This window comes from Vipera ursinii, assembly GCF_947247035.1.
Source record: "Vipera ursinii genome assembly, chromosome: 10".
Classification (NCBI taxonomy): Eukaryota; Metazoa; Chordata; class Lepidosauria; order Squamata; family Viperidae; genus Vipera; species Vipera ursinii.
This window is the reverse complement of record NC_139520.1, coordinates 16,740,225-16,765,389: the sequence shown is the minus strand read 5'-3', so window position 1 is coordinate 16,765,389 and position 25,165 is coordinate 16,740,225. Positions and strand designations below refer to the sequence as shown.

Sequence of the window (25,165 nt, the reverse complement as noted above, 5' to 3'; positions counted from 1 at the left end):
CAAAATGCAATATAAAAAGGGAGGGATGTCAGAAAAAAGGTCCTTTAGCAAGCATAGACAAGACAAACAAGGGCCTTAAGCAAGACGAGACAAGCCCATGGCAGAAAGAAAGAAAGAAAGAAAGAAAGAAAGAAAGAAAGAAAGAAAGAAAGAAAGAAAGAAAGAAAGAAAGAAAGAAAGGAAGGAAGGAAGGAAGGAGGGAGGGAGGGAGGGAGGGAGAGAGAGAAAGAAAGAAAGAAAGAAAGAAAGAAAGAAAGAAAGAAAGAAAGAAAGAAAGAAAGAAAGAAAAGCAAAAATGTTCTCCCTGTTTCCTTTCTGAAAATCTTGGACTGATCTCATTTTTGATGTTCTTCGGAAACATCAAAAGGAAGACATGTGCCTTAATGGACATAAAGTCGAACATTAGTCAAGGACTACCTGCATTTAATAAATCATGGTTAAAGAACCATTGTGCAAAGCACCATTCAGTAGGGATGACCTTGCTCATTTAAAGTCTGCGTATTTTAGGAAAGATTTTTATGAAGATTACTGAGTAATCTGGAAAAAGCAACACACGTGTTATTCCATATCGGCTAACCATCTCTTTTCCTCTGCTGCCCTGCTCTCTCGCTTGGGGAAGCACCATCCTGCTGTGGACAAATGAAAAAAAAAACAAAAAACCACAGTGTTATTTTCTGGGCCGTTGAAAACCTTTGATACGGCTCCTTTCCCAGTCAATTTAATTAAGAACAGAGAGTCTTAATTGCATATTATTGTGTTTATCCACCAATGCAGTCTACCGAAGAGCCTGCCTTCGTGGGGCCCTAATATAATTGTGGGACATTAAGGAAATTAAACTCGCACTGAAAAAGAAAGCGGGGTTGGTTTGTTTTTGAGCCGTTGCAGGGAGCTTGGTGGCGGTGGTGTTGATAGAGAAGTCACAGGGAAGCGGAGCAGGCTGGCAAATGAAAGCAGAATTTGGCATCAGCCAGAGTTTTAACACAAAAGATGGAGGCAGCAGAACCAGGGTGTGACCCCCATCTGAGGTAGGTACCAACCTTGACTTTCAGCACTGGAGTGTGGTTTTATTTGGGCCAAGCACAAAACTTTCCTTCTCCACAACTGCTGCAGCACCGTCTTAGATGTGCTGATTTGGAAACAAACCCAACCCAACGACAAGTAGACCTCAGCTTATTGGGGCCAGAATTTTCATTGCTAAAGGAGACGGCTGTTAAGTATGTTGCATCTGATTTTACGGCCTTACTCCCCCCACCCCCCACCCCCCAGTTGCTAAGCAAATCACCGCAGATTGTGAAGAGCTGCCCTTTGTTAAGCAAATCTGGCTTTGCTCATAGACTCTGCTTGTCGGAAGCTGGCTGAGAAAGTTGCGGATAGTGACCAAATGACTGTGGGAAGCTGCAACCGTCATCAATAACTTCTGCAGGCCAGGAGACCCGTTTTCATGCAATTCCTGACATTTTCAGAGAAGACCTTGGAAAACCTTGGGCTGCAAATCCTGCTCAGAGACAGTCATCTTGAAATGACCTATGATTTACAGCAGACATGTCAAACACAAGGCCCGGGGGCCGGATCTGGCCCGCAAAGTGGTTTCATGTGGCCCATGAAGCCATCCTGGAAACAGTGAGGGAATGGCCCCCACTGCCTTGGCCCTGGCCCAGAGACCGTCCTCCTGCCAGAGACCCTCAGATCTGTCCCACTCCTGCCCAGGCCCCCATAGGCACCCTTGATGCGAAGGATGTAGAGCTGGCCACGCCCACCCAGTAGGCCACACCCACCCTGGCCACACCCACCCGGCCCCCTGAGGGCAACCACAATGCTGATGCGGCCCTCAATAAAATTGAGTTTGACACCCCTGATTTACAGCGTGGGAGACTTGGGCATTGCTGGTGGCAAATTACAGCCAAATGCCCAAATTTTGATCACGTGACCATGGGAGACGCTGCAGTGGTTGTAAACGCGAAGACCGGTTGTAAGTCACCTTTTTCAGCGCGGCCGCAACTTCGAACGGTTGCTAAACGAACGGTTTTAAGTCAAGAACTCCCTTAATAAACAGGGGCAGATCCTCAGCCACGCATAACTAGAGATCCAGTTGAATCATGTTAAACTGTAACAGAGAGAGGCGTTTCGATGCGGCATAGTTCACTATCACGACCCTTGGTTTAAGTCAATATTTTTCTGCTTCTGGATTTATTTATTTATTTATTTTGCTCGAAATTGGGGGGGAAAAAATGAAGCTTTGAATTTAGGTTTTGACGATTAGAAAGATTTTTGTAATTGTAGACATGGCTTTGAAATGTTGTGAAATCAAAACCAAAATTCTGGTCCCAGATGTGCTTGTAAGTTAAGGACTCCCTGTAATTTACAATAGTTGGGTTCACATAACACAGTACCTGCGCAAACAACATTAGGGAATAATGTGGTGTGTGAAACCCTGAGATTTTAGCTGAGGTTGTATTGTTTTCGTAATCTGTTGCACCAAAGTAAGTCAGAGGTCATTTTTCCCCTTTTCTTTCTTTGCTCTCTTTCTTGTTTTTCTAACCTTGGTTTCTTCTATATATTTTTATCTTGGAACGAAACTTAACCAAAAAAAATATATATCAATTTTTCCCAGCCTCAGCAACTTTAAGATGTGTGTGGAACTTCAACTTCGCACCTTTTGCTGAGGTTGACAAACCCTGTTCTAACTTGTTTGCGTGTACACTTTTCAGACGTGGAAATGTTAATCTCCAGATAAAATGGAATACCGGAGGGAGGTTGGGTGCAGGATAAAGAAATGGCATTTCTCCTCCCCTGTACAATTACTTGCAAGTTGGCCTTCAGAATCCAATAAACTTAAAATGCCCTTTAAATCAAACCCAGTGCTTGGTGATGTCAGAGACCTATTGCTCCAAATGGGATCCTGCTGTAAAAAAAAAAGCTGGGAGAAAATCAAGGTGGATAGGTCAAACGGATGTGATAACCAGGATGAAAATTGATTTATTAGAAACCCTTCTGCAAAGATGTTTTATTCTCCAACTCTGATCTCCCCCACCTTTGAGACAAAGCTAATCCTATTAGGAGGGATGAGGACCAGAAAGAGATTCACTATAAACTGTTTCGATTAAACCTTTAGGGTCACGGCTGATCTGACAAAGAAATCAACCCCAGCATTTCAAAAGGCTGGCGGTGATTTGGTGACGTGATAACGCAAGACTTTCTTTGGAAAAAAAAATGGCTATAAATGAATAGGAGGGATAAATAGGAATTGTTATTGCTATTAAATGTTCCTCAGTGAAGATTCCTCTCGCTACGATTCGTTGATTTTAATATTTAAGGCTGACAGTTTGGTTTAGGGTTAGCAACAGTTTGAAACCAATGGCCTCTGAATGCATTAAACAGCACAAGAGGAAAGAGAAATTGGGAGGGCAGAGAGAGAAAAAAATCAATCTCCCAGGGATGATGGTCGTGAGGATGATTTATTTAATGGGTATGCCACCTGACTTGCAATGATTCTAATAGCTAGACATAGATAGCCTAGACCAGGGGTAGGCAACCTCGGCTCTTTTATGACTCATAGACTTCAACTCCCAGAATTCCTGAGCCAGCCAAGCTGGCTCAGGAATTCTGGGAGTTGAAGTCCATGAGTCATAAAAGAGCCGAGGTTGCCTACCCCTGGCCTAGACCTTAGGGAAATGGCTCTCTTGAAGAACAGCCTTAGAAATGAGAGGGTTTGCAAGAGAGGGGTTTAAAAAAGTGAGTAAAAAGTGGGCAGACCCTTGACTGCCTGCTGGTGGCTGCCATCTTGACTTTTTTGACCTTCTCTGCAGATCCCCCACCTGGTTGAAGAAAGCAATAGGGAGGTCTCTCCTGCCCCAAAGGAGAGGATGAGACCCAACAGCCTTATGCTGCAGAAGATTTCGTATGTGCCTGAAGCAAATAACAACAGCAACAACAACAAAAGCAATAATACAAAGTGAAGAAGCTAAAGTGCTGTGGTACGTTAGAATTCAAGCCAATTCAGACCTATGATGATATATATATAAGGGACGCGGTGGCTCAGTGGGTTAGGACGCTGAGCTTGTCGATCAGAAGGTTGAGCAGTTTGGCGGGTCGAATCCCGAGTGCTGCATAACAGAGTGAGTGCCTGTTACTTGTCCCAGCTTCTGCCAACCTAACAGTTCGAAAGCACGTAAAAATGCAAGTAGAAAAATAGGGACCACTACGGTGGGAAGGTAACAGCGTTCCGTGCGCCTTTGACGTCTAGTCATGCCGGCCACATGACCACGGAGACGTCCTCGGACAAGCACTGACTCTTCGGCTTTGAAACGGAGATGAGCACCGGCCCCTAGAGTTGGAAACGACTAGCACGCATGTGCGGGGGAACCTTTACCAAGATGATCATTTCGAACTTCTTATGTTCTCATCAGTCAGTCATACCCTTTATCTGAGATTCGAAGCTGGGCTGATTATATATTAGGCAGTTGTTTTAACTTCCTGAGCCACAGGTTCTTTCTCTCTTTTATTAGCTAGAAGGCAAGGGAAATATGTGTTAAGTATTTGTCAAGGCTTTTTGAATGCACCTTGCTAATTAACTCTTTCTTTCCTGCTGGAAAGAATTATATATTGCTGGAAAAAATAAAGGGAACACAAGATAAGACATCCTACTATTAAATACAGTACATTGTGTTGTTTAAGTGTTCCATATATCATGTGATCTCCTATGCTATTTTCCCCAATTGGCTTTTCAACAAGCCAAGTCAATGGGGGATGAGTCATTTAACAACTGCGGTGATTCACTTAACAATATGGCAAAAAAAGCTAGTAAAATTGGGCACAACTCAATAACCTTGGACATTCTGGTCCCTGTTATTGTCATAAGCTGAGGATTACCTGCAAGATGATTTTCCTTTCATGAGGATGAAGAACTTCAGTAGTGCTTTGTTTTTAGTAAAGAGCTTTATACAACTGGGGTATTGTTGTTTTTTTGCTTAATAACAGTTCGGGGGGGGCAGGGTTTCCACACAGGGTGGTCAAAAACGGTCCAGAGGTGGCTACAACGATGCCATCAAGGCTCTGCCTCTATTTTTGAGGTGCTCCACGTTAGCCAACCCGGTGCCTGCCAGGTGTGTGGGATTATCAACAGCTGTAATTTGCCACCAGCAATATCCAAGCCACCTGTTAAGTCATGGGCTCTGGTGAGCAGGAATGAAGACACAAGGCTGAGTACAGAGAAACTCATTCTTTTATTCTTGCTGGAACTGTACTTGAGCTTGGGCTGCACTCAGCCACAATATATAGCCTAGCCCTACGGTAGCAGCCAATAGGATTGAACCCGCTCTTGCCGCCTGGGGCTGACCAATTGCAGGACCGGAGACGGCCTGTCTGGGTTGCTGGAAAGCCGTTAGCTCTCCAGCAACGCACGTGGTGTGGTACCACAAGCCCAATACATAACACCACCCACGCTGTAAATCACAGGTCATTTCAAGACGATCTTCTCTGAGCAGGCTTTGCAGCCCAAGGTTTTCCAAGGTCTTATCTGAAAATGTCAGGAAATGCATCAAAATGGGTCTCGCCGCCTGCAGAGGTTCTTCCTGACAGGTCGATTGTGATGAAGGTGGCCTGGCATCCCTGAACCCCTGGCAAGGCCATTGCGAGGCACCGATCACCCTCATTTCTCTCCTTGCTCTGCACATCTCACGGCTTGGGCTTCCTTTGTTTCACCTTCTGGCACCACCGGTGGCGTTTTAAACATTTTGCAAACAAAAGCGCCCTCTGCTGGCTACATCAAGGGAAAGCTCCAACCTCCAAGCCTGCCTAGCAGGTTTTGCAAGCCTCAAGTTCAACCATTATTGTGACACCGAGTTTTGGAACATGAATGTCCAAGGTAGGGCTATAATAACTGGGGATAAATGAGTTCCCAACTGATTAGTCTACCTCCTTGAAAAGCTACGTTGCCCCCCCCATGCATACATTTCAGTTGCATGTGGTATTTTAGGTCTTTAAAGCAGATTTTTCGATTTTGGAATTCCCAGCTGAAATGATCCATGAGAAGCTTGCTTTATCTGTCTCTCTTTTGTCTGTCTGTCTATCATCTATATCTATTTCTCTCTCTCTCTTCTCTATCATCTCTGTCTCTCTGTCATCTATATCTATTTATCTCTTCTCTATCATCTATCATCTATTATCTATTTCTATCATCTATCACCTATTATCTATCGATCTATTATCTCTATAGCTATCATCTATCTATTATCTATTGATCTATTATCTATCAATCTATTATCTATTTCTATCTATCATCTATCATATATTATCTATCAATCTATTATCTATTTCTATCTATCATCTATCATATATTATCTATCAATCTATTATCTATTTCTATCTATCATCTAGGGATGCGGTGGCTCAGTGGGTTAGGCCGCTGAGCTTGTCGATCAGATGGTCGGCACTTTGGCGGATCAAATCCCGAGTGCCGCTTAACAGAGTGAGCACCTGTTACTCGTCCCAGCTTCTGCCAACCTACCAGTTCGAAAGCACGTAAAAATGCAAGTAGAAAAATAGGGACCACTACAGTGGGAAGGTAACAGCGTTCCGTGCGCCTTTGGCGTCTAGTCATGCCGGCCACATGACCACGGAGACATCCTCAGACAAGCGCTGGCTCTTTGGCTTTGAAATGGAGATGAGCACCGCCCCCTAGAGTCGGAAACAACTAGCACGCATGTGCGGGGGAACCTTTACCTTTATCTATCATCTATCTATTATATATCCATCTATCATTATTTTTGTATGCCACTCCACTCCCAACAGCTCTGGAGAGCTCACCAGAGCAATAAAAATGAAAATTAATGATACGGAGATGGCAGAACTGGATCGAATTGAAATGGAAAAGAAAAAAAGACAACCCAGGGGCTACAAAGATGGGAGAAGAGCCAGATCTTTGCACCCTCTTGGCATCATGGGATTACCATTTGCACCCTTACGGACTGCTTCCAACAAACAAAATGAATGGGTGAAGCCAGATTTGCTTAACAACCATGGCAAAAAAATGGTTATAAAATTGAGCACAACTTCCTTACCTTGCTTAGCAATGAAATTCTGGTCCGAATAGTGACCGTTAAGTCGAAGACATGTATTGTGGCGGAGCCATTCTCATTTCAGCCAGAATGAAGACGGTGCCTTTGACGGGCGTTTTCAGTCAATGCCTACTCTAAATGTCAGCCTTTATCTCAGCACCGACCCCCTCCCGTGATCTCTACCTTTTCTACCTGCCTGCCACTCAAGAATAAAGGGCAGGGGATGCTGAGAACCAAGGGGTGCTCATATCTGAGGAGACAAATAGCCAATATGACCTTTTAGGAAAAGTTTTATTGCATTTCCTCGCCAGCCCAACCCAAAAAATGAATCCGTCTCTGCAGCAAAATAAAACCACCCCCTTCTGTACAAACATTAACAAAAAACACAGAAAGGGCATTTTACCTTCGGAGTAGAAACTGAACTGCTTACTAATTAAAATATTTATGAATGCCTTGACACCTTTTCCCCCCCTTTGTATTTGTCCAATGGCAGGATTAAAAACTCCCGCTGCTGGGTAGTTGTAACCTGCTACCAGAGCACGTCTGAAGAAAGAGTGAGAATTTATTGTAAATAAAATAGATACGTTAGCCAGCCTTTATTGATATAAGTGGATAATAATATAATGTAATCTGATGGCATATTTCTACTTTGAAATGTAATAGCGCTGTAGCACATTTTTACTCTGCAGAAGTATTCAGTTTTAAGAGAGAGATTGGTTTTAAAAGGTTACGGTTAGATTGTCAGGGGAAAAAATCTATGTATTCCCTAGGAGTTGAAAACAATTTAATGGCAGATAATCAACCCATCAGTCAATCAAGCAGCCCCCTGTAATGGGAGGGAATAGCCATGTTGGAGGATAACCTACAAAATACCATATTGCTGGTTTTCATCTGGATCCAGCATTTAAAGTCAAGCTGGGGCTTCGGACGAAGAATCCAAGATAATTCAATGATGGCATTTTCAAGGTGTCAGTGCAACATCTCAAAGCTTGAAATGTGTACGCCGGGAATGTCCAACTTTGATAATTTTAAGACTTGTGGACTTTTAACTCCCAGAATTCCCCAGCCACCATATCTGGACTTCAGCTCCCAGAATCCCCCAGCCTGAATGCATTCATGCTGGCAGGGCAATTCTGGGACTTGAAGCCCACCCATCTTCCAATTGCTGAGATGGAGAGACGCTGATTTATTTATTTATTAAATTTCTATACCGCCCTTCTCCCAAAGGACTCAGGGCGGTGTACAGGGCAATAAAATACAACATACAAAAATTAAAAATAAATTAAATTAATTTAGCCCCAACAATAAATAGTTAAAAATAAACCCAAACCCTTAGTCCAGGCCGGCCTGTTCAAACAACCAAGTCTTCAGGTCACGGCGGAAAGAGCGAAGGTCGGGAGCCATCAGGCAGTTGATTCCAAAGGGCTGGTGTTCCCATAGAGAATGCTCTCCCCCTGGGGACTGCCAGCCAGCAATCCCTGACCGACGGCACCCTGAGGAAGCCTTCTCTGTGGGAGCGCACAGGACGAAGGGAAGTTGACGCCGGCCGCAGGTGCTCCTGTAGGTAATCCAGACCCAAGCCATGTAGGGCTTTATAGGTCATCACCAGCACCTTGAATCTCACCCGGAGGGCAACTGGAAGCCAATGCAGCTCACGGAAGAGAGGTGTTACATGGGAGTATCGGGAAACCCCCCATCACAACTCGCGCGGCTGCATTCTGCACCAGTTGAAGCCTCCCAGTGGTCCTCAAGGGCAGCCCCATGTAGAGAGCATTGCGGTAGTCTATCCGAGAGATCAGGAGCGCATGGAGTAATGGAGAGACCGAGTGTATTATTTCCACGGTCCTAAACCCCAAACCGAACCCGGCAATTTCCAGGGAACAAAGCAAAAACACCTTCCGCTGGTTCACAGGTGACAAATCAGCGCCCATTCCAGAACCCACCTCCCCACTGGCTTATTCGGAACAAGCCGCAATTGAGCCCTGACTCTGCCTTCCAAGCCCCTGGGAAGCACGTGGCTTTCCCCCCGGGGAATGCTGGGAATTGCAGTTCATTCCCACCCACCCCCAGCAGCGAACCGCCTTTGTTCGGCTGCCCCTCCGCTTCCCTGACGTCCCGCCAGCCTCTCTGGAATCCCCAATCCCCCGCGATCCGGCCTCCGGGTTTTCTTCCCCTCCCAAAAAAGGGCAAGCCAGGCTTCTTGGCTCTCCCCGGCCCGAAGGCGAAAGGCGGGGCCTGCAAGGAGGCGGGGCTCCTCCTGGCCGCGGGAAGCCGGGCGAGCGTGCGTGCGTGCGTGCGTGCGGGCGACGTCGCGTGCGTGCTGCGTGCGTGCTTGCGTGCGGCCTTCCCTCCGCTCTCCGCCCTCTCCCCCTCCTTCCTGCTTCCCCCCTCAGACGCTCTCGCGGCGCCGTCGCGCTCCCGGCGTTTCGCGGCCTTTTCCCTTTGCCGGCGGCCGCCTTCCCCGGCGCGGACATGGCGAACGTGGCCGACACCAAGCTCTACGACATCCTCGGGGTGCCGCCGGGGGTCTCCGACAACGAGCTGAAAAAGGTCCGAGGCGGGCGGGCGGGCCAGGAAGGGAAAAAAGCAGGCCCGGCTCGAGCCCCCCCCCCCTCCAAGCCAGGCCCTCCGCCTTCCCGAGCGGCTCCCTGAAGGCCTCGCCGGAGAGAAGGAGCCGGCCGGGCGCTGGGCCTCGCTGCTCTTCGGGGGGGGGGGGCTGAGCAGAGGCCATCCGGTGTGGGGGGGAGAGAGCAGGCCCCTAGGACAGGGGTCGGCAACCTCGGCTCTTTTATGACTCGTGGACTTCAACTCCCAGAATTCCTGAGCCAGCTATGCTGGCTCAGGAATTCTGGGAGTTGAAGTCCACGAGTCATAAAAGAGCCGAGGTTGCCGACCCCTGCCCTAGGAGGAGAAGGTCGAAAGTCCAGGGCCCGCCGGCTGGGGATGATGGGGAGTGTGTCACGTAGGGCCCTTGGTAGGAAGAATAGAGGGTCGTGGGGGGGAGGGAGGGGGAGGATCTGCAAGGTGAGGGGCGGGGGGGCGGGTAGAGGAGGGCAGGGTTGCATTTTGGAGAGGGGGAGGGGGGATCGTGGGGGTGCTGGGGAGGATGGGAGTTGCAGTGTAACCGCTGCAGAGGGTCTTGGGGGGAGGGGTGCCTGGGTGGTGGAGGATGGGGCTTCTTGGCCCAGCTGCCAGGTGGGGGAGGGGTCGTTGTAGTAGAGGGCAAGGGGAGGGGGGCTTGGGAGGAGGCAAGGTGTAAGGTAAATTGTTCGGGGAGGACAGTCTGGAATAGGAGAGTTTGGGTGCCGGGAAGTCGGAGTGGGACAGAAAATGGAGATTGCTGTGGGGGAGGGAAAGATGGAGGAGGGGGAGGCATCCTGATCAGCAGCATCCCCATTTGCTTCTTCCTTTCCCTCCCTGGCTTGTGGGGGGGGGAGGAGGAAATCACATATCTTAAGTCCCATTTTTCTGAACTTTGGTGAATATCTTTATCTATTTGTACATTTTTTTGTAGCTACCCATCTTGCTAGGTTCTAATATCAATCTGACCCGTGGTTTCCAGGCTGTAATGTCTGGATCTGCAGCAAGACATTAATAATTGAGCAAATTCCTTGGCTTGGCTTTGCCTTTTCTATATCAAGGGTTAGTCTTCCAGCGTTCAGCGCTCTGTTCAAGTATGCTCAAACTGCAACTCCCAGCATCCCCAGCCAGAGCTGTAATCCCAAGCATCTCTCTATGCCCCTTTGGGAGAGGCTGAGCAACGTGCACCCATGTGTATATATGTAAACACCAATTTAAATACACGATGCCCTGGTTTGGAATGTGAAGAATAAAAAAATGTTGGGGCTTCCTTTGTTTTTGGCTTCTTCCTCATTCCTTCCCAAGAATAGGCATTCTGCACAATTGCCTTAAACAATTAGGAGTCGAAAAGTAAAACAACATATAGCTTTCCTCTTCTGCCCATATTTTCATGTTCTTTTGAGAACTATTTTAGAGTGACGAGGGACTACATATTTACCCTCTTCCAATTTCGTAGGATAAGTTGTGATTGCTTTGAAGAGCCAGAAATTACTTTCTTTTGGTTCATTCTCACCCCAGTATCTTAGGCATCTTCTAGAAATTTTTTCCACCTTCTGATCACATTCCCACTTCTTAGAGCAAGGAGGAGAAGAATGGGTCAACACTCGTCTTTACTTTTCTTTTCATGGAAATAAATTTTGTTGCTCAAACAGGATGTCAGCTGAATTGTTTCTGTCTGCAGAATCATAATGAGGCTGAACTATATACTCCTCTTGAACTTCTCAAGTATTACCAAAAATAATTTCTAGTGAAAGAGATAGGGAAATTATTAAATGTGGCATTGTCTAATTCATAACTTTTTCATTAAATCAAATCCTGTTTACATTTTGCTCTCACCCGGCCCACTTTAGGGATTGTGTCACACTCTGGCCTTGTCCTCAGTAGCTGATCCTTTATCTATGTCCTTGTCAACCTTGCGCCTCTGTCACCCAATCCAACGGAATGCCATCCCAGAACGCACTTTTCAACTGGTTAACCACTATGTCCTACCTCTTTCCTACCTTTTCTGCTACTGAGAAAAGAATCCTGGACATTTGGGAGTGTTGGTTTGGGCTGGATGTTTGTTATTGAGGAAGCAGGTGCATGGGAGGAGTCACACCAGGTGAGAGGTCAACAGGAAAATAAGTTCGCTTGTTGGGCTTGCCACAGCTTAAACCTTCAAGTAAAAATGATCATTGGCTCCATTTATTGAGAATTTATTTTCAGGCAAGATATTTTCATAACAGTCAATCCAGGCTCACTTTGGCCCCTTCCTTTTTCCAGCTTGGTGACCTTGAGGCAGCATCTTGAGAAGATACAGCATTTACTTTCGTTTCCCAAAGCATTCCCCTCCCCATAGCTCATGGCAGTCTGTCACTGAATAGTAGTGAAGCACAAGCAAGCATGAAGTTGCTGCTGACATCCCTATTCTGAACTGGGGAGGGGGGAAAACCCCTATCTTCGGTGGTGTATTGCCTTTCTCCATGAGCAAACAAACAGAGTTTGATATTTTGTGATGTTTTGCCTCCTGTAAAACCATTTCCTTAGCTGGATAGTAAAATTAATTGTTCTTTGGCACTAATTTTGAATATCTGTTTGATCCTAACATTGAGAGAACACCTAAAGATTTCATAAATGTGGAATTGAAAATGCATCCCTTTTAAAAACTGCAAGTGAATGGGTTTATTTTAATATAGCTGATGTTGTTAGGGGGTCAAGTTGAATACCTAGCCATTTAATCTTTTCCCCAGATTTATAGAAAGTAGTATAAATCTGGCATGGATATTCACTCTTTGAACTTTAGAACTCTTAATTATAACTGGCAAGTATCAGTTATGGAGAGTTCTGTTCCTATCTTCTAAAATGGTTGCTAACTAACAAGCCTTGGGTTGTATCTCACTCTGATGTACATTGCGTAACGATATTCCCATTCTTGTGCTGCTTGTCTTTTTAGAAGGAAGGTTTGGTAAAAGTGAAGTAGAACACAAAGCTGTTTCATTTTTGATAGAAAAGAGAATGTTGGCATGGCTATCTTCTATACATCTTGAAAAGAGGAGTGGTCTGTAACATGCTGAACCGATTTGGCTTCATTTTTATAACACTTGCAGTCCTTAGGAACAATTATTTCACATAAATCGATAATTGGGGTGCCATTTAAAATACCCCAAGGTGTTGGCCATGTTGATTATTGCCAGTTTCTTGTACGCCTTTATAATGGTTTGAACTGCTGATCTTAGGAAAACATTATCACAGTGATTTAGCTGTTATTTGAAATAAAGTATACCTAGACTAAGGATGTGGTGGCTCAGTGGGTTAGGCTGCTGAGCCTGTCGATCAGAAGGTCGGCAGTTTGGCGGGTCGAATCCCGAGTGCCGCGTAACAGAGTTGAGCGCCTGTTACTCGTCCCAGCTTCTGCCAACCTACCAGTTCGAAAGCACGTAAAAATGCAAGTAGAAAAATAGGGACCACTACGGTGGGAAGGTAACAGCGTTCCGTGCGCCTTTGGCGTCTAGTCATGCCGGCCACATGACCACGGAGACGTCCTCGGACAAGCGCTGGCTCTTCGGCTTTGAAACGGAGATGAGCACCGGCCCCTAGAGTTGGAAACGACTAGCACGCATGTGCGGGGGAACCTTTACCTTTACCTTATACCTAGACTAAACTCAATGATTATTTAAGAAGTAAACTAATTGACCAGGTTAATATGTACTTATTGAACAAGTTATACTTGTTATAATCATATACAAGCGTTACGCCTCATGAGATCCCCAACTTTTAGAGGAAGTCCTAAAAGCCTTCCCAAAGTTGCTGCCAAATTGTAATTATGAAGGTGAGAGAGTTATTACATTATTAAAAAAATGTTTTAATTACAATTGGCTAACATTAAGTTAATTTTCTCAGATGAAAAGTATTTCTTGCTTTGTCCCTGGTTTTTGGAAAGCTGTTTCCAGTTAAGCTGAGTCTGAAACTTGGCAGAAACCAAAGTACAAAATAAAAGTGTGTAAATGATATACTAATAACTAGAGCAGTTGTAGCAACCATGATGGAGGGAGGTGTGCCTGTGTGGCGTTGGTGGGGGGGGACCTGAAGCCTCAGGTAATGTTTGTGTTGTTGGACTCTTACTAGACCATCCCGTAACTATGGAATCCAACAACATTTGAACACCCACTGGTGCCCTCGTATGGAATTACTAGTAATTTAGCCTTAGTTTCCAGACATTTTTTTTTCTTATGACTAGTGCCTAATCATAGACTATTGCTTTTTTCATATGTATTGATTTGGGAATGTTAATAAGGGTGAATTTTGTGGTAAATGGGGAAAAAAGATGCTAGGTTTGTGAGAAGGATTACCTATTTGGAAGGGGGTTGTCTCAAATGTTTGGACTAACCACCCAACAATCAATCTATATTTGGACAATACTGTTAAATATGGCTACAAATATTGACTCTTGTTTCTGGTTGATTATTCCTTTTAATGGAGCCTATGGTGATATACACAATCTTGTCCAGGAATGGGAAATGATCGGCCCTGACGATCCTGTTGAACCCCAGTTCTTATCAGACCTAATCTGTGTGACTGAGGATGAGGAATTATAATAGCGGTAGTTCTACCATGTCTGGAGGACCAGAACACACTCATTCTTGCATGGAAGTTAGATATTTTACATATTAATATAACTTGAACTGCAGAAAATTAATGACTGTCTGCTAACTTGCATTGGCTTCTTTTTGGTGTTTAGGCATACCGTAAGCTTGCCAAAGAATACCACCCGGATAAGAATCCAAATGCAGGTGACAAGGTATGATTTTCTTTCTTGCAGCTTGCTTTCGAAACATATTTTGCACCGTTAACTAAGCTAGATTCAATTGTGAATAAAATAGTATATGAACGTTTAGCCCAGGAGTGTCAAACTGCCGGCCCACGGGCCGGATGCGTTTATGAAGAAACCAAAGCTCTTGATACGTCGCGCAACGTTACATGACGTCGCAAGTTTGACATGTCTGGTTTAGCCCATGGATTTAGGAACTGACAAAATTTCAGTCTTCACCATAAAATAAAACATTTGATTGGGGAACATGGCCTAGTTCAAATCCAGAGGCAGTCCTAAAATTCAGCAGGCCAAATACTAGGAACTACTTTCCTTTTGAGGTTTTATAAGCACCAAATTAATGGACTCCTGTGTTCCCATGAGCTCCTTGGAAAACGGTGGCCTGCGGAAAATGTATTCACCTCTACCTTGTGTCAGAAGGTTGGGAGACCAAGTAGCTTTCAACCCTCAAACCTTTCCCCTCGCTATTGTGAGTCGAAGGAGGTGGAGTGGAACGTGTGGATGGCCTTGGGGGAAAAGAGGCAGGAGCACTCTGTGGCTTAACAGAGAAAGAAAGTTGGGCAGGAAGGGCCTGTCCTAATGGGTGGAGCAGTTAGAAGTGGTGGCGGGAACAGGCTGATATTGTAGCATTACAGTAAGGTGGAATTAATTCATCTAGTCAAGTTTCCCCGTCTGCTTTATCCGGGAGGACTGACGGGATCAGTAAAGTAAAATATTTGTAGTTCAGGGTTGAAGTAAAGGGGTCTTCGGTGCTCTCTGACTGACAGGAGCTTGCAAATGACAAACTACTTTAAGATGCTTGAAATACACTGAGACTGGACCATCAGCTTAAACAGGCTGAGCAGAGGAGAGGCTTATGAAAGTAGACAGTGCAAAATGTTAGCTGCCCAAATGAAGCAACTTGTTTCTGGAACTGGTATACATTCACTTATAAAAAGCAGCAACGATTCCAGTATTACCCATGGAAGGTAACCTCACTTTCCTTCTTGGCTTGTAATACTAGGAAATGAAAGTAATCAAGGGTATTTTTTAAAAAAATAAAAAAAAATTCTCCTTTATTTAGTTCAAAGAAATAAGCTTTGCCTACGAAGTTCTCTCAAATCCCGAGAAACGTGAATTATACGATCGATATGGAGAACAAGGCCTCCGGGAAGGTAGTGGCGGAAGCGGAGGAATGGACGATATATTCTCCCACATATTTGGTGGGGGGCTTTTTGGTTTCATGGGCAATCAGAGTAGAAGTCGTAATGGGAGAAGACGAGGCGAAGATATGATGCACCCACTTAAGTAAGTACCAAGCTAATCTCCTTTCGTTGAAAAGTTCTTTAATTCACAATAGCCCTGTTTGCTGAAGTATTTCTTAGAAAGTGGGAGGGAGGGCCTGAGTTCTAGTTGAAACTGTTAACTAAAATATTGTTGACTTCAGGTTTGGTGACGGGTTGAAACCTGCGCTTCAGAATCTATAGATCTGCTCGTTGCTGACTTTGCACAAATAAATGTAATTATTTGATTCCTTCCAGTGTGAATATGGATGTGTGGGTGCAAGGGAATCACTAGGAGCTCTTATGGTGTGGATTGTGCCATTATTTGGGAGATGGGCCCTGTTTGCTCTGCAGTTCTTACCAAGCTATCTCTGACTCAGTGGGTTTTTTGTGTGTTTTTTTTAATCTAGCTGGGATTTCAATGTAAGATTAGCAGGTAGAAAAATAACTGCTGCAAAATAAAGTATTGCATAACTTTTACAGTATTTATTTAGACTAACCTTATAGAGGGGCAAAAATGATAATGTAGAAATTAAGGGGAAAATGACTTTGTACCTTCATCATATCTATAAATAATGATAACTCACCTTCCTTTAAATGCAACAAATGATCTCTTCTTCCCATGTTCCATGTCTTAGCTGTAAACAGATCCTTAAAGCCTCATCGTTCAGTCTTGATGTCAGTCCATTAAAATTTACCAGGGATAACATCTGTTTGAATCTGGATCCAATAAACCAACTTTGTATTCCTTCCTTTTACTTCTAAGATTTCTTAATCCTCAGTCTGTTCAAATAATGTCATGGAACTTGATTTTTTTTTTCATTTTCTTCTATGGGAAAATTATCGCTTGGTTTATCGTTTGAATATCCCTTTTAATTATTAAAACATCATGGCTTGCTTTCTCTTTTATCTGTTAACGCTCCTTGTATACCTTCACCAGTTGTTTTCATCTTCAATCTCTGAAGAGAATCTTAGAAAATGGAAAGTTAATATAGGAAAACATAAAGGTATCCTGATCCAGATCATTTATACTTTAAAAGTACATTTACACTTTAAAAATACTATTTTGAACACAAGAAGAAAATGGAGTGGAAGCCAGTAAGGGCAGGAAATTACCTACTACTACTAATAATAAAAGTTTCTGATAGTAGCTGTTGCTCCATGCCATATTGGGCTAAATCTTCCTACCTGAAATTATACTTTGGATAATAATGGCTGAGTGTTGATTTCTGAATAATTTAAACACTTTCAAAATTGTAAGACCCTTGGCGGAAATAATTAAGCTGTGGTAAAAAAAAATAGCGTTTCGGGCTTGACCCTTGAGGTCAGAGGAGGCTCTGTTATGGACTCTAGAATATAAAACTTCAAAATACTTTGTGGGAATTTTTATTTTGTTATTCATTTGTTTGGTACTTCGAGGCAAGCGATTCAAAAATAAGGTTATACCACTGAATCATCATAGAGTTGAGCATTAAAGCCTTGCCCACGCTGAAGGTAATGAGATACATTTCCTGGGGGAGGGAAACTGCATCTAGGAACAGCCCAGTGAGCTATAATAATAGACTGGAACCTATCCTTCTGCCAGTCCATGCGTTAAAAGTATGGCTCTGCATCTCTTTATAATAAAAAAAACCAGCAAAATATTTGAAATTGATCAATTGATCAAAAGCATTCACTGTATAGGACCAAATAGGCAACCATCAAGATGGGGGCATTTTTGAAATGTTATGTAATGGGTGCACTCAGAGTGGCTGGCACAGTAAGTTGCTTATTTGTAAATGAACTTCAGGGTGAGGGTGTCCAATCATGAAAACTATTAGTGATCTATATCTTACTTGATACCTTGTCCTGGTTTTTTTTTTTTAAAAAAATCAGGCAGCTCAACGTAGTGCATACATTTTTTAGAACAAAATAACTTCAGTTGTGAGTGGAATGTTCTGTAATTTGAGTCTGAGATGATTCCTTCTCTCCTTGAAAGGATGACTTAAAAATTTGCCTTTTAAGTATGCTTTGAACTCTCCTGAAGGGAAGTGTAGTATATAGATGCTTTTAAAATTTTAAACAGTTCCCCCAGTAGGGCTTCAAAAGAGTTCACTTCCACTTTTGGTTGCATGTCTACGCAATTCTTCCTGTGTTATCGTCACCTGATGGCTTTAAGTGATCTGCTAATAGCCATGTTATTTCTAGTGGACTGTGAGAATGACCTTGAGAGACAAGAGAAAGAACTGTAGTCTAGGCAACAGTCTTGAGAAACAAAAACTGAGCCTAAACCAGAAATGTAATTTGAGAAAGCATCTCAGAATTGACCCTTACTATTTTTCTGAAACCAAACTTGCAATATTCTGCTACTTACAATAAAAATAGTATTCCTGATGTTAGTTTTCTGTTCTGGACTATTTGGGGGGGGGGCTGAAAGCAATGGTGCAAAAGAACAATTAAGCTGTGCCATAGAATTAAGTGTAAAGCTAAGCAGCAGAAAAATCCTAGTTATTCTGCTTAAAAAGGGAAGCAACAGAGAAATAGGGAGGCAGAAGAGTGAAATTAAATAGCTAGTACTACACACATATATATATTAAAAAAAGTTTTGGACTGAACACCTAAAAGGAACCCATCCCTTAATTGTTCCATTGACTTTCCTTCAGTTCTCCTCTGTTACTGTAACATATTCAAAATTCGGCTTGTCTTGAATTTTGAACACAGCAGTGGTCAGGCGTAGAGGTAGAATGGCAGTACTTTTTTAAAATTACAATGAATGCTGATTTAAAACCCGCCAAGTAGCTTACCACCTATACTAAACAAATTATAATAAATGCTGATTTAAAACCCACCAAGTAGCTTACCACCAATACTAAGAAAAATCTGTAATTTAAATAATTCAGAGTATTTCAAATTACAAAATGTCACTAGGGCCTTCGACAGAAGTGATTGTTCTAAACACTGACACAAATTAAGATAGAAGTTTTAGGTTTATGGCTGAATGGCTAGCACAGGGGAAAGGTTGTATTGTGCATTATTTTGACCTACATTTCTTCCAGTGAAAAAGCTGAATGATGGTTATAGCACTGTAACCTGCTTTAGTTTCGGAATTTTCCGATTCAAATGCCTGCTCAACAATTAAACTCGAGTGATGTTGGGCCTGTTGGGGGTCTCGGCCTTGGTTCCACGGTAGGATGAAGTAGACAAGATTCATCGGTGTTTTCCTATCCTTGGAGGAAATGGGGATAAAATGTAGTCATGGTGCATTATTAGAGGTGCAGAGCTCTCTGATGGCAAGAAGATAGAAGCTAACTGCTATTTAAATTAACTCAGCTCAACTCTTCTTACTTTGCTTGGGCCAGTTTTAACAAGTATTTGCAATGGCACATTTTCATTCCATCAAAGGAAACGTACAGCAGCACACCTATTTAGATTTGCATTTGCAAGTTTATTAAAATAAACTTCTTTTCTCCTCAGAGTTTCTTTAGAAGATCTATATAATGCGAAAACTACCAAACTACAACTTAGCAAGAATGTCCTTTGTAGTTCATGTAACGGGTGAGTTTTTCTTTTATTCGTTTGTCTTCAGAAAGTTCTGAGTTCAAAGAATCGTCCATTAATCATTCCAAAAAAGCAAAAACAAAACCGCACATCCATCTAAAATGCAGCTGTTTGTATAAAGGGAACACTCTTCCTTCCCCCCCCCGCCTCCCCCCCCCCCCCCGGCCAGGGAAGCTGCGTAATATTTTGCATCTCCATTCTTCTGTGGCCCTCGCTTAGGCCTTTCCATCCGGCACTCCTGCTTAACTTGAGCAGGCGCTTCCAGGCCATTATTTGGAACTCAAGAGATCACATTGTTTTCTTTCTCTCTTTCTCTCCCTGGATCCCAGCCAAGGGGGTAAATCTGGAGCAGTTCAGAAGTGTGCAGCTTGCCGGGGCCGAGGCATGAGAATTATGATCAGGCAGTTGGCTCCTGGGATGGTTCAGCAAATGCAGTCGGTCTGTTCTGATTGCAATGGAGAAGGTAATCCAACCGGTTCTTCAGCAAGAAAAGAGGTAGCCAAAGAATTTAGGCAGGCTTGTTCCCATTCTTACCCAGTGAGTGACGGTTAATGTTCAGGACGATAACAGTGCCAGCTTCATAGCAAAGTGAGCATTTACGTTTTGTACTGGGGGGGGGGACAGAGAGGTTGTTTGCCTTGTCTGCAAACAATGGTATAAGTCAGGGGTAGGCAACCTTGGCTCTTTTATGACTCCTGGACTTCAACTCCCAGAATTCCTAAGCCAGCATGACTGAGCTTGGAAACCTCTCCCTTTTCCCTCAGCGTGGCTGGCTCAGGCATTCTGGGAGTTGAAGTCCACGAGTCATAAAAAGAGCCAGGTTTGCCTACCCCTGGTATAATTGATGGACACAAAGTCTTCTGAAGTTGGGTGGTACCAATTGGCCATCTACATTTAGATTAGTTTGATAATACAGTAACTGGGTATGCCATTGATCTTGGCTTGGTTTATATATATCACAGGATTAGTGGAATTGGGGTACAATTGAGACATAGCAGAGAGGGCTTTTTTGGTTGTTTTAAACAAGGTCTTGGATTACAACTCACATGCAGCATTACAGACGTAGCATGATGCTATTGCATTATAATGTTTAAAACTAGATTTGAGTTGAGAACCTTTTAGGGATCAAGGCTACATTCAGAAAATGGATGTCTTCAAGGAGAAAAGCCGCAGGAAAAAACCCTTCTGTTAAAATTTTATTCACACCGGGAATAAAAATATGTTTTTGCCACCAGCCAATTTTTCCAAGGAGAAGGCCACAAAGTCCGAGCAAATAGGACAGTATCTTCTCATATAAACATACACAATCTCTCCTAAGTATGAAAAGGAGCAAGATTTCCCCCCCCCCCGAACATTGTTGTGCACTGCTAATTTTTTGGCAGTCAGGCCAAGAAGAAGGAACACAACCTCCTGTAAAATCTGGGAGAAGGAAGCATATCGATCTGCCCAGTTGTTTTGGATAGTGAGGCGGGAAGCCTATAAACTGAATCGATTCATAAATAAAATTATATGGAATAGCCATTGCTGATCTTAAGAATCGGGATCTTTGTGGCTTGAGTTTCCTACCTCTCGAAACAAGGTGCAAACATGTTGGTCTCTTTTTAGGAGAAGTAATCAACGAAAAAGACCGCTGTAAAAAATGTGAAGGGAAGAAGGTGATAAAAGAAGTAAAGATTCTTGAAGTCCATGTAGACAAAGGCATGAAGCATGGGCAGAGAATCACCTTTACCGGAGAAGCTGACCAAGCCCCCGGCGTGGAGCCAGGAGACATTGTCCTCCTGCTTCAAGAAAAAGAGCATGAGGTAATTGAATTTGAATTGCCAAAAGAACATTGGCTCAGTGACACCGGAACATTTTGAATGGGAATGTTTGGGGTGGTGAAACTTCATTAAATGTGCACAAGTCGTGGTGCCGCCATGGTTAAAAGTGCAGTATTGCAGGCTAATTCTGCTGACTGCCAGCAGTTCGATCCTGACGGGCTTCCATCCTTCTGAGGTCGGTAAAATGAGGCCCAAGATTGCTGGGGCCAAGATGCTGACTGCAAACCGCTCAAGAGAGGGCTGTACAACACTATGGAGCAGTATATAGGTCGTCTATTGCTAAGACCAATGGGATGCATCCTTTAGCCACCATTTTAATCTTATTTTTAGTGGAGATCTTAAGTGCAATTCTATGAGCAAGAACCCCAATATATTTCCTTAGTTGTGAGAGCTGTGGTGGCGCAGTGGCTAGAATGCAGTATTGTAGGCTAACACTGCCCAGAGCTAGCAGTTCGATCCTGACCGGCTTAAGATTGACTCAGCCTTCCCTCCTTCCAAGGTCGGTAAAATGAGGTCCCGGATTGTTGGGGGCAAGATGCTCACATTGTAAACCATCCAGAGAGGGCTTTAAAGCAATGAGGGGCTGTGTGTGTGTGTGTGTGTATGTCTTGTGATGTTGTTGTTAAATGATAACTTTGGTTTGGAAAACAGTGCTAACAGTGCAGTTCACTTGGGACAAGGGTTTGAAGAATCCAGTATGGTTTCTGAAGATGGCCAGCTTATAACACTCTAGTGCCAAATGGTAAAAGCAAACACCCAACCCTGCCCTTCTCCCTCTTTCTCCAAGGTGTTCCAGAGAGATGGAAATGATTTGCACATGACCCACAAGATTGGACTTGTTGAAGCCCTGTGTGGCTTTCAGTTCACATTTAAGCACCTTGATGCACGCCAGATTGTGGTGAAATATCCCCCAGGAAAAGTAATTGAGCCAGGTAAAAACTCGTATGCTGTTGTTTTGAGTTCTTCCATCTTCAAATGCTTTTTAAAAATATTTTCACATCAGGTTTTTGTTTTGGTTTTTTTTGCCTAGAGAGAAGTGACACGCTGCCCTTCACTGACAGGTTTCCTTTCTTTTTTTTTTAAACTCTAGGCTGTGTCCGGGTAGTTCGAGGGGAGGGAATGCCACAATACCGCAACCCTTTTGAAAAGGGTGATCTTTATATAAAGTTTGATGTGCAGTTTCCTGAAAACAACTGGATTAGCCCAGAAAAGCTTACAGTAAGTATACAAAGCAGTCTGCTAAATATTCTCTCCTCAACTCTTCACATCTCTCTACATGCAATTAAACCTTAAAATAAGTGCAATATTATTCAAGGAGAAGCATCCGCTCCCAAACACAGGAAAATCACATGATCTGGCCCATTCATTCCACATCATTGTTCCACCTCCTCCAGAAATCTTGGGGGTAGGGCTGGTAGCCACATCATGTTATATGAGCAAAAGGCAAGTTTTATTGAAAAATCTAACCATAAACATTTGAGGACATAAATAGAATGACAACTCCATGCAACCCTTTCCCTGCTTTGTCCTCGGGCTATCACTCATAATTGTCACAATGCTGTAGGGCTGTAGTATTATTTTAAAACCTTATTATCTTTCTTAACCCTCTTATTGGTATTATTATCATTATTCTGTTGCTTTGCATGTACAGTGAGAACTTCTGCACCACAGACAATTTCCTTGTGTGTCCAATCACACTTGGCCAAATAACATATTCAAATAAATTGGAAATATTTCATTTTTAGGAACTTGAAGATCTTCTGCCCTCCAGACCAGAAGTTTCCAACATAATTAGCGAAGCAGAAGAAGTAGATCTTCAAGAATTTGACACTACTCGTGGGTCAAGCGGTGGGCAGAGGCGCGAGGCATATAATGATAGTTCCGATGAGGAAAGTGGCCATCATGGACCCGGGGTGCAGTGTGCCCATCAGTAAAAAAAAATGTTTGTCCAGGGCAGGGTAAGGGAAGTTACACATGGATTTTTCTCTCTTCAAAATTTTGCCTGACTTGTTCTCAGCAACACGGTTGGATAGTCTAAACAATGCACATGAGCCCAGTGGACATCCGTTGCTGTCTGTGTAACTTTTAAATTGGTCCATAGTATCTACAGAGTGTATAATTTAAACTAACCACACACACACACACACACACATACAGAAAAAAGCTTACTTTTTCCCCCCCTCAACTGACTGTTCTGTAGCAGAATAAAAGCACTTGAAAGGAAGGTGAGACACTCTCCTGTTCATCTGGATTAAGTTCCAGTCCTTGTACTCGTGCTTGATTTTTACCAGTTTTTTGTGTAGATTTTAAGTTTTCTCTATTTTAAATTCAAATTCTACATTGTAAAGTTTTTGTGTAAAAATTTGTCCCGAGGCTTGGTATTTGGCTGCATCTGCATAAGCTGCTACAAATAGAATATTAAAGACATTCATAGCCTGTATCTACCACTTTAGATGCATGGTAAGTAAATTGGTTTTGGCAGACAAGAGGAAAACCTGATGGGGAAAACCATGGAAAACTTAAAAGTGGTTGTAAGAGTTTTTTTTTTTTACCATCTTGTGAAAAAAAGGTTTCTGAAACTTAATAAAAACCATTGGTGTATGATGATACGTTTTGTAACAGCTTTCTTTCGGTCAATTCACAGCTGAAGTTAGACCTTGGAGTTTTGAAGCAAATCACTTCCAGTATTGACTAGCTTGAACTGAAGAGAGCTAAAGGAAATCGGCCTAAAGGAAGCAAACGGGCCTCGGGTGTCGTGCCAGGCATGTAGCACCAAGGCCCCCATAGGGGCATTATTTTTGTACGAAAGGAGAGGTAATAGCTGTAGCAGGACTAGGCTAGGCTTCCCCTACGTTAAGAAAACCCACCAAAAAGGCATCTCATTTTAGCTTTGCTTCCTCAACATCTCCCGCGTTTCCTTGCATAATCCAGTGTACAGCCCTGTGCAGGAGGAGTAAAGCCACGTTCAAATAAATTCCCGTAGGAACTTGCATGTGATTACAGTTTTGGATTGACAAATTAGGAGGGCAGTTTTCAACATCTCGTTGATTGTAATTCAAATTTGCAAAAAAAAAAAAAAAGGCTGCAACGTGTTCACTTGAAATATTTGAAGGAGCATCGTTTTCAGTTTTAAAGTTTCCAAACTAAAAAAAAAACTATGTCCTGTTCTTAAAAATAAAATTACTTCCTCCTCGGGCTAAAACAATCTAGCCTTTACACAGATAAGCTCAGATCAAGTGTCTCTTGAAAGTGAACAGGTTTTGCAGAGAAATGAGGATCGTGGGCCAGTATCCTAAAAGTTCATGTAATTTGCAGGGCAAGAGGTGATCGTACTAATATGCTTAAGCTAGGACAACTCGGCTATTGGAATAGCTTTTAAGAAAGCTGTCACAGAAGCCGATATCCCCATTGCAAACATTCCCATACCCCTTGAAAAGCTGTGTGTGACTTGCACAATTGAAGACAAGTGCGTCTGCGTGAGGTCTCGAAGCATAAAATGCTTATAAATGTTTCTATAATGCAAAGTTCTTGAAGGTTCATAGAGGTCAACCATAAACTCTCATCAATTCTTTGCAGTTACTATTGCCTTGTAACCAGAACAAATAGAGGTTTGAGAGGTAATTCAAAGAGTAAACATAGCTGCTGGCCACTATTCCCTTCTACCTCTCCACCCTTCCCTTAGGATCTGAGCTAAAGTGGCCCCAAAAAGTTCTACCCTACGATGTTCCTAAAAACCTAATCATGGACACAAAGTCAACATCAAAAGCCACAGAGACTTAGCAATATACTAATTGCAAGTATTCTATCAAGAGACACTAATTTTCCAGAATTGCATCTACCTTAATTTTGTCTTAAGTTCTCAGAGCAGATACAGATATCAATACCCCACCCCACCCCAAAGTATGAGCTTCTATAATATTTCCACCCCCTTCGTGGATGTACCATCTTGGGAAGGGGATTTCTCTTATTTTTACAAGGTATATATCCTATGTGATATATCTCTATTATGTTGGTCACAAAACAAGGTTGTAAGCTGAGGACTATAGCATGTCTCTAGCCAACTTTTAAAAACAAGCTAAGGCACTGAATGCAGTACTACCATGA

At 43.2% G+C, this 25,165-nt stretch overlaps 1 protein-coding gene across 1 annotated transcript; it reads left to right on the top strand.

Annotated features, from left to right (window-relative positions):
• The first annotated feature begins 9,406 nt into the window (after positions 1–9,406).
• Positions 9,407–23,668, top strand: DNAJA2 (DnaJ heat shock protein family (Hsp40) member A2). The gene is made up of 9 exons (XM_083370632.1): positions 9,407–9,605; positions 14,353–14,412; positions 15,506–15,729; positions 19,158–19,238; positions 19,571–19,704; positions 20,847–21,043; positions 21,849–21,993; positions 22,152–22,279; positions 22,807–23,668. Exons 1-9 carry the CDS (start codon positions 9,528–9,530, stop codon positions 22,993–22,995), a joined length of 1,236 nt encoding a protein of 411 aa, XP_083226758.1. The 5' UTR covers positions 9,407–9,527; the 3' UTR covers positions 22,996–23,668.
• Positions 23,669–25,165: the final 1,497 nt, after the last annotated feature.

Excerpts from the sequence above, each read along its gene's own strand:
- DNAJA2 (XM_083370632.1), top strand. The coding sequence starts at position 9,528 with ATGGCGAACGTGGCCGACACCAAGCTCTACGACATCCTCGGGGTGCCG. Across the intron at positions 21,044-21,848 it reads TTCAAGAAAAAGAGCATGAG|GTGTTCCAGAGAGATGGAAA; the intron begins GTAATTGAATTT and ends TCTTTCTCCAAG. Across the intron at positions 21,994-22,151 it reads AGGAAAAGTAATTGAGCCAG|GCTGTGTCCGGGTAGTTCGA; the intron begins GTAAAAACTCGT and ends TTTAAACTCTAG.